The 12678-nt window shown below is 47.6% G+C and overlaps 2 protein-coding genes across 2 annotated transcripts in view; both read left to right on the top strand.

Annotated features, from left to right (window-relative positions):
- LOC108796778 (TBC1 domain family member 24-like) overlaps nt 1-7054 on the top strand; it is a 15318-nt gene extending 8264 nt beyond the window's left edge. The window contains exons 3-7 of the mRNA XM_018568300.1: nt 2607-2765; nt 3877-3940; nt 4683-4781; nt 5731-6046; nt 6743-7054. Of these exons, the coding sequence (XP_018423802.1) occupies nt 2607-2765; nt 3877-3940; nt 4683-4781; nt 5731-6046; nt 6743-6888 (784 nt within the window). The 3' untranslated portion in view covers nt 6889-7054. The remainder of the gene's footprint in view (nt 1-2606; nt 2766-3876; nt 3941-4682; nt 4782-5730; nt 6047-6742) is intronic.
- A 1798-nt stretch (nt 7055-8852) lies between these two features.
- Nucleotides 8853-12678, top strand: part of CFAP52 (cilia and flagella associated protein 52) — a 29790-nt gene continuing 25964 nt past the window's right edge. Inside the window, exons 1-2 of the mRNA XM_018568305.1 lie at nt 8853-8973; nt 11506-11705. Coding sequence (XP_018423807.1) covers nt 8910-8973; nt 11506-11705 — 264 coding nt within the window. The 5' untranslated portion in view covers nt 8853-8909. The remainder of the gene's footprint in view (nt 8974-11505; nt 11706-12678) is intronic.

Below are 12678 nucleotides of genomic sequence, written 5' to 3'. Positions count from 1 at the left end.
CCGCCCGCCCGCACGCACGCACGCATACCTGTCTGCCGCGGCTGCCGCTGAAGACTACATTTCCCAGCAGGTACAGCGCGGCATAGCCAGTGGGGTCGAAGTGGACGGCATCAGAGCGGAGAGCGGACTGCTGCAGCCAGGTAAATATAAGACATCCCCCGAAAATAGTGTCTTTTTTCGTTGAAAAAAAAATAAAAGACAGTGTCTTATTTTCGGGAAAACACAATATTTCTGATGCTTCACTTTGGGTATCTATGTACAATCAGTGTTTGTTAGCGAATACTGAAATTGATAAATCAAGGTTGACAGTAAATAAGTTAAAAAAGAAGCTCAGAAATATGGCCAAACTTGTAAAAATATACAATACAATGATTATTGTTTTACCACACAAACTGTCTGTTTTGTAGACATATCAATAATCATTGTATTGTAAATTTTTACAAGTTTGGCCATATTTCTGAGCTTCTTTTTTAAAGGAGAACTATGAGGTGGGTGCTTTTCACTCACCTCATAGTTCTAGCCGACCTGTGACAATGAGACTGTCACAGGTCGGCTCAGTAGATCGGGAGGTGAGCGAACACATACCGGCGTTCGCTCACCTCTCGATCCTGTCACGGCTCTCTGCCGTGACAGGGGAGGGGCTGGATTCCCCCCTACCTCCTCCGATCCTCCAGCGCTGACTGGCGGAACGGACGGGGGAGGGGGCGGGTACAGCTGGCTCTGTCTCTAGATAGGCAGAGCCAGCTGTCAGTCACGCAGCTGGGCTGATCCAGACATAATTCTCGGAATCCGCTTCAGCTGCGGCGTCTTAGACCCCGTTCACATTGAGCGATTTATCGCGCGGTAATTCCCGCGATATCGCGGCAAATTACCGCGCGATATCGCGCTCCAATGCAATCCAATGGGGCAAAGGGTCCTGCTGTCGCGGATCGAGTGTCGCTACAGCAGGACCCTGGAGCGGATTTAGCCGCGATTCAAGCTTGCCCAATGCAAGCTTGAACGCGACATCGCGCGGCAAATCTCGCGATGTCGCGCAATTTGCATATCGCGCAGTGGGAACGGGGCCTTAGTATACCGCGAGCAGTATACTGGGGCGTCTCAGTATACCGCAAGCTACAGCTCGCGGTATACTGAGCCTAGGGTGACGGGAGGACGCTAGTTTGTGTCCTCCCGTTACCCTAAGGAGAACTATGGGGAAAAGCCTTAACCCCATAGTTCTCCTTTAACTTATTTACTGTCAACCTTGATTTATCAATTTCAGTATTCGCTAACAAACACTGATTGTACATAGATACCCAAAGTGAAGCATCAGAAATATGAGTAGACAAGTTCTTAAACTCTAATGTACTTTCAATAGCTATATCATTCATAAAATCCATTACTCACCAACTTTTAGGGAAAGTCCTTTTTCGAACTGGATCACTCAGCTTCCTGGCTGAAAACGCATCCAATCACCTTCTTACTGTTTAAGAATCAGCAAGGCCAACAAAATAGTATTAGCTCTTCTATAGTACTCACAGAGAGAGCTTATAACTCTGACAACATTGGTCACCATTAAGTTCCCACCTCTGATGCTATGTATTAGAATGTAGGAAGTTTATATAACTCATGCTTTATGATTTGCGTCACTTAAAATGCAATTTTCTCTCAATCAAAATGCTGCTTCCTGCTCCTCCACTGCAGAGGTCTGCGCTGGCAGAGCTGAGCAACAGCCACACCCCTCATTTCTAGACTTGCTTTGGAGGAGAGGGGGCATGCCTGACTAGGCTTGTTACAGAGAGCTGATTACTGAGTGTACTGGGTCTAACTTTGGAGATTTAAAGTCCCCACACAACTGCTATGACCAGGGCCAGATTTACTCTCTCTGCTGCCACAAGGCCAGGTTCTTCAATGCACCTCCCCTGTATGCAGGCCGCATACAAGTAATGTCAGCGACATCGCCGAGATCACTTGTACAAAACAAGCGGCGGCTTCTCCGCTGTACATTTAGCCCTGCTTGCTCAAAGCAGGGCTAAATGTAGAAAAACAACTGCCTGCCCGGCGCCCGGAACTGCATGTCCCGGGCGTCGGGAGATAGGAATTCCACACCCCTGCTGTCCCTCTACTCCCTGCTGCCCTGAGGCAGGGCCTCGGTTGGCCTTGTGGGAAATACGGCCCTGGCTGCTAGCACTATTTTGATCGCAGCGGACCGCAGACATAATGTGCCTTGCGATCCCGTGCAGCCGATCGCATTGCGGTTGGCCTTGTGGGAAATCTGGCCCTGGCTATGACAAGAAAATAGAGGTTGTTAGTACAATGCATATCTAACTGAATACATATTTCAGTGACTTCAAATGGGATTTAATTCAGTCCATGTTACTGGGCTACTATTTTGCATATGATAATATTATTTAAAAGGTCTGGTGCTAGATTGATATATTGCCACAACCATGCAAAGGCAGGTTTCCTTTTTGCAACCTGCACCTTGAAAAGGTCTCATCTGATTTGCTGCAATGGGCAGGAGTTTTACATTGTTCTGTGTTACTTTCTATAGATGAGCTCATTTCCCGCGGCACAATACTGCAATCCCAATAAAGTTGCATTCATGGTGTTGTATCTTTCTGCAGGCAGCCTGTGCATATATCGGTCGACATTTCAAATTTCAGCTCTGAAATTGTCACGGCACTGGAAATGAGGGTGGTCTGGTCCTGGATACCGGAACGTTTTTCCCTGTACCCCCCTGTCCTGCTGTTCTCTACGATGGAACATGGCTATAGCTTACAGAGGTCAGTGATCATTTGTCAATATCTAAGACCTACATCATTTTCCTCATAGGCTCCCATAATAGAAACGGAGCAACCAGTTGGATTACAGTTCTTAATTTGTTGCTCGTATACAATGCTACGAATGTCACTGCCATAATATAAAAGTGTTAATTCCTGCGCTAATGTCAAATTTTGTACTGTCATATAAAGTGGGCCTTTTAGTAACTTTACAAGTCTGAATGAATAGATCCCTGATGTGTCACAACAGAGAGCAATGGTATCATTTTTCAGACAGGCTCCACCTTTACCAACAAAAGAACATCCTTGAGTGCCATTAAGTGAATTTGCCAAGGCAGAGATGATGTCATCAGTCTGCTGCAGGCAGGAGTAAGCATTTCCTCAGTCTCACATCCCTCGGTGATCACATCGCAACATTGTAACTATGTAGCAAATTACAAGATGAGAGGCTGCAGCAGGGGCTGATCTGTGTCACAGGAAGTAGGTGGTGATGCCTGAACAAAGATGGCTCCATCCTTCTGGCAAGGAAAGCAGATGAAGGCATTGTCAGGGGGAGTCATGTGATCTCTGTGATTAATAAATACCTGGAAGCGTTACACTGACACATTACTGAGCATGCTTCACTTAAAGGAGAACTATGGGGTCAGGGCTTTTCCCCATAGTTCTCCTTAGGGCAACGGGAGGACACAAACTAGCTACAGCTCGCGGTATACTGAGACACCGCAGCGGATCCCGACATCGATGTCGACATCCGCCCAGCTGTGTGACTGACAGCTGGCTCTGCCTATCTAGAGGCAGAGCCAGCTGTACCCGCCCCCTCCCCCGTCCGTTCCGCCAGTCAGCGCTGGCGGATCGGAGCAGGGAGGGGGGAATCCAGCCCCTCCCCTCTCACGGCAGAGAGCCGTGACAGGATCGAGAGGTGAGCGAACGCCGGTATATGTTCGCTCACCTCCCAGTCTCTTTGTCACAGGTCGGCTAGAACTATGAGGTGAGTGAAAAGCACCCACCTCATAGTTCTCCTTTAACATGTCAACCTATACCTGATGCTAGGGACGCTTTGGCACTTGCAAGCCGACTTGAACATATACAGTGATACTTGTATATCTCATTGCAGATTTTATTCCCACTGTGAAGGGTTTGAACCTACCGTCTTGCTGATCAAGACAACTGCAAACCAGGTAATCAGGAGCCTTTTAAAAATAGCTAGAAAGTGTTTTATTGCATTTTGTTATTTATTTAGTGCCAAGAAAGTGTGCAGATGGGAAACTGTCTATGGCACGGGTTCTTATTCACTGTGTCCTCTGATTTTCAATTGTCCCGGGTTTGGTTCCCACCACAGGCAATGTGTGAATTGGGTTTGTATGGTCTCGCCTTGGCTGGGTTTCTTCCAACTTCCAGTACCATACTTGCAAGGCTACCTGGTTTATGTGCAAACTGTCCGTACTTTCTTGTATGTGTGTGATAAAAAGATTGGATAAGCAATGTATCAATGAGTGAAATAAATAGACCATTCATATAATTTTCCTTCCAGTCCAATGCCCCTAACACAGTCATACCCACACTAGATCCCTTTGTAAGTGGAAGGCAACCCGTGATTGGAAAGAAACTGCAGTGCCAGAAGCTAGATATCCCACTGGGAAACAAACCCAGGACCCCGGGGAAACAAGGAAACTGTACCAACCACTATGCCGTTCCAGTATGTCACAGCGCGTTCTGTGTGTGGTGGTATGCCGCAGTGTGGGCGCGTTGCTCACTATTGTTTTGCACTCCGTGCATTGCATGAACAAATGGTTGAATGCGTGTTTAACCATATGCGTTACTGCAATGGATACATGTGAATGGGCTGTAAGTAAAAGATGCCTCTCTGATATCTTCTATCTGGAGAGATCTGAAGATGGTGTTTGTTTCTGTGATTCACAGGTATGTGGAGCCTACCTCTCCTCTGACTGGAATGAGCGGCGGAAATGTTGCGGGCAAGTGGCTACCTTTTTCGGCACCGGAGAATGCTTTGTGTTTACCGTAAGCTGTCCAAGACATAGTTAAAGGAGACTGTAAAATACACTTTTGTGTTTATATATATATATATATATATATATATTTTGAGTGCTATAATAAGTTACAGCAAACCTTTAAAAGACTTTGGTGAGTGTCGGTTAGCTGTGGTGGATTCTTATTGATCATACGCATAAGGGTCTCTTTATAATCAGTGTTGGTGTCTCCTAATCTTCCTATTTACAAACAGCTTGCAGGGCCATTTCTTTGCGCCTGAAAATAAAATATATTAAGAACATTCGTTTTTGCCCTTATCCACACAAAACAAACATTCTTAATACTGGTAAAAACCAATGTTCTATTTTCTTTTAGGTTGAATGTCTTGTGATGTAATACTGCTTTATTGACACTAGATGGAGCCAAGGAGCATAGAAAATAAATACTTATTTCCTATGCTCCTCAGCTCCATCTAGTGGCCACAATGCAGTATTATATCACAATACATTCAATCTGATAAGAAAATATATTACGTTTTTGCCATTATTCGCACAAAATAAGCATTGACATACACCTTTAGGGTGAAGGGCCTTGCAAATTGTTTCTAAATAATCCCCCTAGCGTGCTTGTTTTCAAACTGATCAACATTTTTGCTAAAAACACACATAAAATCAAATCAAATGTACAGTGATTGGTGCTGCAATGCTGCTGCTGATCGCTGTTTTCAATCGATCTATCGTGTGGTTTACAGCCTTTGCATTGCGTTGTATTGAACAGTCGTTCTTCTGATTCACCGTTTGGTCACGCACATCCAGTTCTTTCAAAAAAAGATCAGAGATTGCACTGTGTGTTTCCACCATTAGACAGCAAACAAAAATATTATTTACCATAGGAAGTGGGGGAGGATGGAGATGGTTTTTCAGTAAAATGGCTTTTGAGGTGTGTCAGTGTGACAGTTTTTGTTTCCCCCCTTCCCCAGGTCCGCCCAGAGATGGAGAGGTACGAGTGGGTCGTGGTGAAGAAGCCAGAGATGGTGAAGGTAGCACCGCCTTCCCCGCGCTCCAGACCTCGCTCTTACTCCCATGGTGCCCATCTCATTCCACCCCCTCGGTGCCCACCTTCGCCTATGATGTCCTCTGCTCCCAGCAGCCCTTCCCAGTCCTCAAACTTCCTATCTGTTCCCGGAGAAGGAAACCCAAACCGATTATCACCGTTCCTGTCCGTCCGTCACTTCCAGCTGCATTCCAAAACTGCCTCCATGTTCATGTCTGGCAACAGCCAAGGTTTTATCATAGGTAAGGTGGGTGGAAGTCATTACGGAGGGCACCAACACATACCAGCCAATAGAGGATAAGTAGATCCATTTTGGATAACTGTGTTTCCTGATCTGTAGCGATTTTAAAGGTCCAGTCCTCCCAAAATCAATATTTCAGTGTTTGGTTTGATGGAGGGTTAAGCTACCCGATGGCTTCTTCTTTGTCTCTGGGATACCAGTGGTGAGATATCTGTTCTTGAGTCCCTAGTTCTTGGGGCAGCAACTCCACCTCTCTCTGTTTGGAATATATTTAGAAATGCGCAAATAGAAAAACTGGACCTTCCGATCCAACATGGGCAGACTAAAGGTGGCCATACACTTTACAACCCTCGCAAGACTTTTGTCTTGCGAGGGTTGTAAAGTACTTTAAAAAACGTACGATCTGCCCATCTTGGACAGGCAGATCGTACTTGCGATCATCACAAGCCCACCCCCCCTGAGGGGCGGGCTTACGATGACTTAATGAGGGGCGGGCTTACGATGACTGCAAACAGGCAGTGTGCACGTGCGTTCACTGGGAACACCTGAGCTTAGTCATTCAGTGGGGTGTCCACATTATTTTGGCCACATAATAGCTGAGGTGATCAGGTGGCCACATATTGTATGTGCTTTGCCTTGTCTTCTAGATTTTTTCCCCTCAGCCTACCAACGTTCTTCCTTTTGTGTTCCGTTCCAGGTGGCGGCGGGGGTCAGGCCTTGAACATTGACGCAGATCTGAACGTTGGGCGGACGGAAAACTGTGAGACCTTTGACAACCCGCCGCTCTGCGAGGAGAACTTTCACATCCAGCACCTGGAGGTCTGGGGCTGCCAGAATTCCTGAACACCCAGATGAGCCACAAAGGAGACCATTGTATGAGTTACGGATGGGGCGGCCAGAGCCAGCACCGCGCTCTTCTGATCCGTACAAAATGGCCGCCGACTTTCCTGTATTTGTCCTCTCCATCCAGGTGTTTGGAGGAGATATTGAGGACGGAACAGATTAAAAAACATGAACCAGTCAAAGAAAGACTTCATCATAAAAATGTAATAAAAGAAGTCTTTGCCACATGCAGAGAAAGCAGACGTGTTACTTCCGGATGCGGTGTTCTGATCTATGGACCGTTCGTGCTGCAAAGGCCCTTTCACACACTGACTGCTGTATATAACAAATGTGTTTAGAAATGCAGATTTTAGGGGGTTTATTCCATCACTTTTGTTCATTTCACCTGTGTTTATATTTATAACATTCTTAGCAATGATATTGGGGAAGTACTGTTATGGCACCACAGAATGGCCCCTAGGACCTAGACGGAGGTCCACCCAGCCAATGCGTGATAAAGCAATGAAGTACTTTGTGAAACGCAGGAAATAACTTCCTCCTTATCAACATGCAAATTAAAGTTTTAAATAAAACCTTTTTTGTTTTCATGACATACCTTATTTTAGATGCAGTGATAGCTGCTGCACATAGCTTCCTGAAAATATCACAGCACCCTGCCTCAGTATTTCTATCAGGAGAATCCAGCCCTGTGCATCTCCTGTAATATATCTGCAGTCTCTGACCATCTACTGTAATATGTCTGCAGTCTCTGACCATCTACTGTAATATGTCTGCAGTCTCTGACCATCTCCTGTGACATGTCTGCAGTGTCTGACCATCTCCTGTACTATGTCTGCAGTCTCTGACCATCTCCTGTAACATGTCTGCAGTGTCTGACCATCTCCTGTGACATGTCTGCAGTGTCTGACCATCTCCTGTACTATGTCTGCAGTCTCTGACCATCTCCTGTAACATGTCTGCAGTGTCTGACCATCTCTTGTAACATGTCTGCAGTCTCTGACCATCTTTTGTAACATGTCTGCCGTCTCTGACCATCTCCTATAATATGTCAGCAGTGTCTGACCATCTCCTGGAGCATTAAATGAAATGACTATTATGTACGGCCATTTGGTGATGTCAGGAGCTGCAGAGCATTGTGGTTGTGTGAATGGGCCCATAGGAATCTCAGCAATGGGACTTTCTTTACTGCAGCTCGAGAGTCTCACTACTCCTGCTACATTCTGCAAAGTATAAATCTAGTTTATCAATGGGGCTCATTTGTATGACACGTGTGGCAGTGCTCTTTAGAACCGTGTCACATTATCGGATATGTCAATGGCCAATACTTGCTAGCTGAATCTCGCCCACCAGCGAAGGACCAGCAGCACCCTGACTAACAATGCCAAGAAGGCAGCAATGCCAGAGGAGCCAGTAAGTGCTCTCCCTGCTCCCCCAGCAATTCTATCACTATTGATCAGGCACCAGCCCATGCATGGTCCAAATGGACCAGTAAATTCAGCCCAGAGCCACTCTTGATCCAATTTAATCAAAGACCAATTAAGCTTTTACAACGTTACTCATAACATACAAACTCCATGTAGCAAGCACCTTTGGTATTTGAGCCCAGGATACCAGTGCAATAAGTATATATTTTCTACATTTGCATTTTAAACATTCTTTCTGCTTTTGAATAAATCTTTTTATAATCCAGAGAACAGCAGCTTCCTCTAATACGCAGAAATGCATTTTTTTCTTTACAATGCAGTCAAAGTGCAAGGTAAACCCAGCTGCTCCCACTACGCATGCGCTCTGTGCACCCTGAAGCCGATTGCACCAATGGCGCATGCGCACTAAAGCAGGCAGACTGGACTGTCTCCACTGCGCATGCGGGCATTAGAAACGGGACACCGTTTTCTCATTGGACGTGTCATCGCGCCTGCTCCGGGCTCGGTGTCCATGGCAACGGGTAAACACATCGAACAGCTGGTCGCTAGGAGACGGGAGGAAGCTGCACACAGAACCATCTCACAGAGCAACACAACATGGCATCTGAGGGCCAAGAGGGAGAAATGCAGCTAGAACTGGAGTCAGTCATCGGATTTAATGGTGAGAGAGTACTGGGGGGGGGTGACATACCCTTGTGTGGAGGTGAAGAGCCCCAAATCCAGCAGCCCCCCTTTGGGATGACTCCACTTGTCTTTTCTTATTTTTAACACTGTAATATATATATATATATATCTTGACAAGTTTTTTAAGCTTGAGGGTCAGAGGTCACCGGATGCTTGACGGCGGCTGCCTTGGAAATTTCTGGACCTAATGCGCTGCCTAAGGAGCTGGAAGACAGACGGTTAATATTCCAGGTTGCCTGTCTTAGATCTCAGTGATGGCAGTTCCCATATTTCTACTGTGACAGTTTTCGAACCTGTCACTATGACGCTCACCGGCCTCCCGTGGCAGCTGCCCGCTGTGACCCCCGGGATGTACATTGGTTTTGGTTCAATCACAGTGATTCTGAATAAGTGCTTCCAGTATGCAAGAGGGACAAGATATACTGTATGTGACCTCCGTTCTTCCCTTCAGCCTTCTATCTGACCTCCACTCTTCTCTTCAGTCTTCTATCTGACCTCCGTCCTTCCCTTCAGCCTTCTATCTGACCTCCACTCTTCTCTTCAGCCTTCTATCTGACCTCCGCTCTTCTCTTCAGTCTTATATCTGACCTCTGTCCTTCCCTTCAGTCTTCTATCTGACCTCCGTCCTTCCCTTCAGTCTTCTATCTGACCTCTGTCCTTCCCTTCAGTCTTCTATCTGACCTCCGTCCTTCCCTTCAGTCTTCTATCTGACCTCTGTCCTTCCCTTCAGTCTTCTATCTGACCTCCGTCCTTCCCTTCAGTCTTCTATCTGACCTCCGTCCTTCCCTTCAGTCTTATATTTGACCTCTGCTCTTCTCTTCATTCTTCTATCTGACCTCCGTCCTTCCCTTTAGTCTTATATCTGACCTCCATCCTTCCCTTCAGTCTTCTATCTGACCAGTGGCATAACAATCACCATAGTGACCCAGGCGGTCGCTATGGGGCCCGGGGCACAGTGGGGCCCGGCCAGGTGCCCTGCGGGCCGCCTGGGTCGCTATGGGATCCTCTGCTGGTGGCTTTCACTGGCTGCTGAAGACGAACACGCCGCTGTTCAGATCATCTGTGCAGCAGCGCGTTTGTCTCCACACAGTCAATGAGAGCCAACAGCGGCGGTGGAGCAGTCTGGACCCGGTATTCTGTCAACCTCATCAACCTCGTGATTTTCTGACGTCACCGGCAGTGGAGGAGGAGGCGGGGCCCTGGAACAAAGAAGGAGGCGGGCACGGCGACAGAGGAAGTAAGGAGTGCGACCAGCCCACCTAAGGGTGACCCTGCAGAGCCCACCATAGAGAGTCTATGGCGGGCTCTGCAGGTTCACCCTCACGTGGGATCTCGAGTGGGCTCTGCAAGGGGTATAACTAGAAATCACGGGGCCCCATACAAAATTTTGCTATGGGGCCCTGTGATTTCTAGTTACGCCCCTGTATCTGACCTCTGTCCTTCCCTTCAGTTTTACATCTGACCTCCGTGCTTCCCTTCAGTCTTATATCTGACCTCTGTCCTTCCCTTCAGTCTTATATTGTGACCTCCGTCCTTCCCTGCAGTCTTATATCTGACCTCCGTCCTTCCCTGCAGTCCTATATCTGACCTCCGTCCTCCCCTTCAGTCTTATATCTGACCTCCGTCCTCCCCTTCAGTCTTATATCTGACCTCCGTCCTTCCCTTCAGTCTCCTATCTGACCTCCGTCCTTCCCTTCAGTCTCCTATCTGACCTCCGTCCTTCCCTTCAGTCTTGTATGTGACCTCCGGCCTTCCCTTCAGTCTTATATCTGACCTCCGTCCTTCCCTTCAGTCTTGTATCTGACCTCCATCCTTCCCTTCAGTCTTATATCTGACCTCTGTCCTTCCCTTCAGTCTTATATCTGACCTCTGTCATTCCCTTCAGTCTTCTATCTGACCTCCGTCCTTCCCTTCAGTCTTCTATCTGACCTCCGTCCTCCCCTTCAGTCTTATATCTGACCCAGTCAGATACAACCCACCTCATTTCCTGCAGCATCATCTAGCCCTATCCTCCCCAGCCCGACTGTCCCTGGCCCCGCCCCTTTCATTCATTGGATTTTAGTTCTTTTAATTCTGGAGACTCAGCATCACATGTGGGCGTTACCTAGGGCGGTCTGCATGCTCATATAGGCACACCCACTGCTACAGACCAACACCCACCCATTAAGGTATTTTGATATTTGCATAACTCCTCCCAAGAGACAGCCCACTGCTTGCATCAGAGCTAAGGGATCTTGAGAGGAGTATTGAGGCAGGGTGCTGTGACGTTTTCATGTACAGGACCCTGTAGGCCCCTTCAACCAGCCATGATCTAGCTGCATTGCATAAAGAAGCACAGAGATCCAGTGATTATGTCATGGAGTCTAAATTAAGAACTGTAATGAAAATGGAATGGTCTGATTTATAAATGTCACTGGTATGTTGATGAGGGAAAGGAAGAACCAAGGAAGGCAAAATAAAAGCAGATTAAACTTCAGCTTTAACTATCTTTCATTTTCCTCCATTCCAGGCCACGTGCCCTCTGGGATGATCTGTCACCCGGACAGGGAGCACCTTATCTACCCCTTAGGATGCACCATCATCATCGAGAGTCTCAGCAAAAAGAAGCAGCATTTCCTCCACGGCCACACCAACAACGTCTCCTGCGTCACTGTCTCCAAAAGCGGACGATACCTGGCATCGGGGCAAGTCACCTACATGGGATTCAAGGTCAGCTTCCCATAATCCCACTAGGAATTCTGTAAGGGCCCATTCACACCTGAGCTCTGCATTGCATTATGGGCTGCCAACATACCCTATAGCAGGGGTGCCCATTAGGTTGATCGCAATCTACCAGTCGATCGAAGTGAACACTGGTAAATCGCGATCGGCTCACTGATCTGAGCTCCCTCCCGCAGTGCTAGTGCGGCTGAATGTGTCAGACGCTGCAGACTGGAAGGGGCGGGATACCTCTCCCCGTCACATGAGCACCGTGGGAGCACAGGACGGCGCACATGAGGAGACCTGGGAAGCTGCTGCAGTGCAGGTAAGGAAAGACAGCCAGGAGAGAGAGAGAGCAGAGAGAGAGAAGAGACAGCAGAGAGAAGAGACAGAGGGAGAGAGGAGAGACAGAAGAGACAGCAGAGAGAGAGAGAAGAGACAGCAGAGAGAAGAGACAGCAGAGAGAGAAGAGACAGCAGGGAGAAGAGAGAAGAGAGAGAAGAGACAGCCGAGAGAGAAGAGACAGCAGGGAGAAGAGAGAAGAGAGAGAAGAGACAGCCGAGAGAGAAGAGACAGCCGAGAGAGAAGAGACAGCAGAGAGAAGAGACAGAAAAGAGAGAGAGAAGAGACAGTAGAGAGAGAAGAGACAGTAGAGAGAGAAGAGACAGCAGAGAGAGAGAGAAGAGACAGCAGAGAGAGAGGAGACAGCAGAGAGAAGAGACAGCAGAGAGAGAGCAGAGAGAGAGAAGAGACAGCAGAGAGAAGAGACAGAGGGAGAGAGGAGAGACAGAAGAGACAGCAGAGAGAGAGAGAGAAGGGACAGCAGAGAGAAGAGACAGCAGAGAGAGAAGAGACAGCAGAGAGAAGAGACAGCAGAGAGAGAAGAGACAGCAGGGAGAAGAGAGAGAAGAGACAGCCGAGAGAGAAGAGACAGCAGAGAGAAGAGACAGAAAAGAGAGAGAGAAGAGACAGCAGAGAGAGA

This window comes from Nanorana parkeri, unplaced genomic scaffold (genome assembly GCF_000935625.1).
Source record: "Nanorana parkeri isolate BGI_ZX_2015 unplaced genomic scaffold, ASM93562v1 scaffold1169, whole genome shotgun sequence".
Lineage (NCBI taxonomy): Eukaryota > Metazoa > Chordata > Amphibia > Anura > Dicroglossidae > Nanorana > Nanorana parkeri.
The sequence above is the reverse complement of the archived record's forward strand: the minus strand, read 5'-3'. Positions and strand labels throughout refer to the sequence as shown.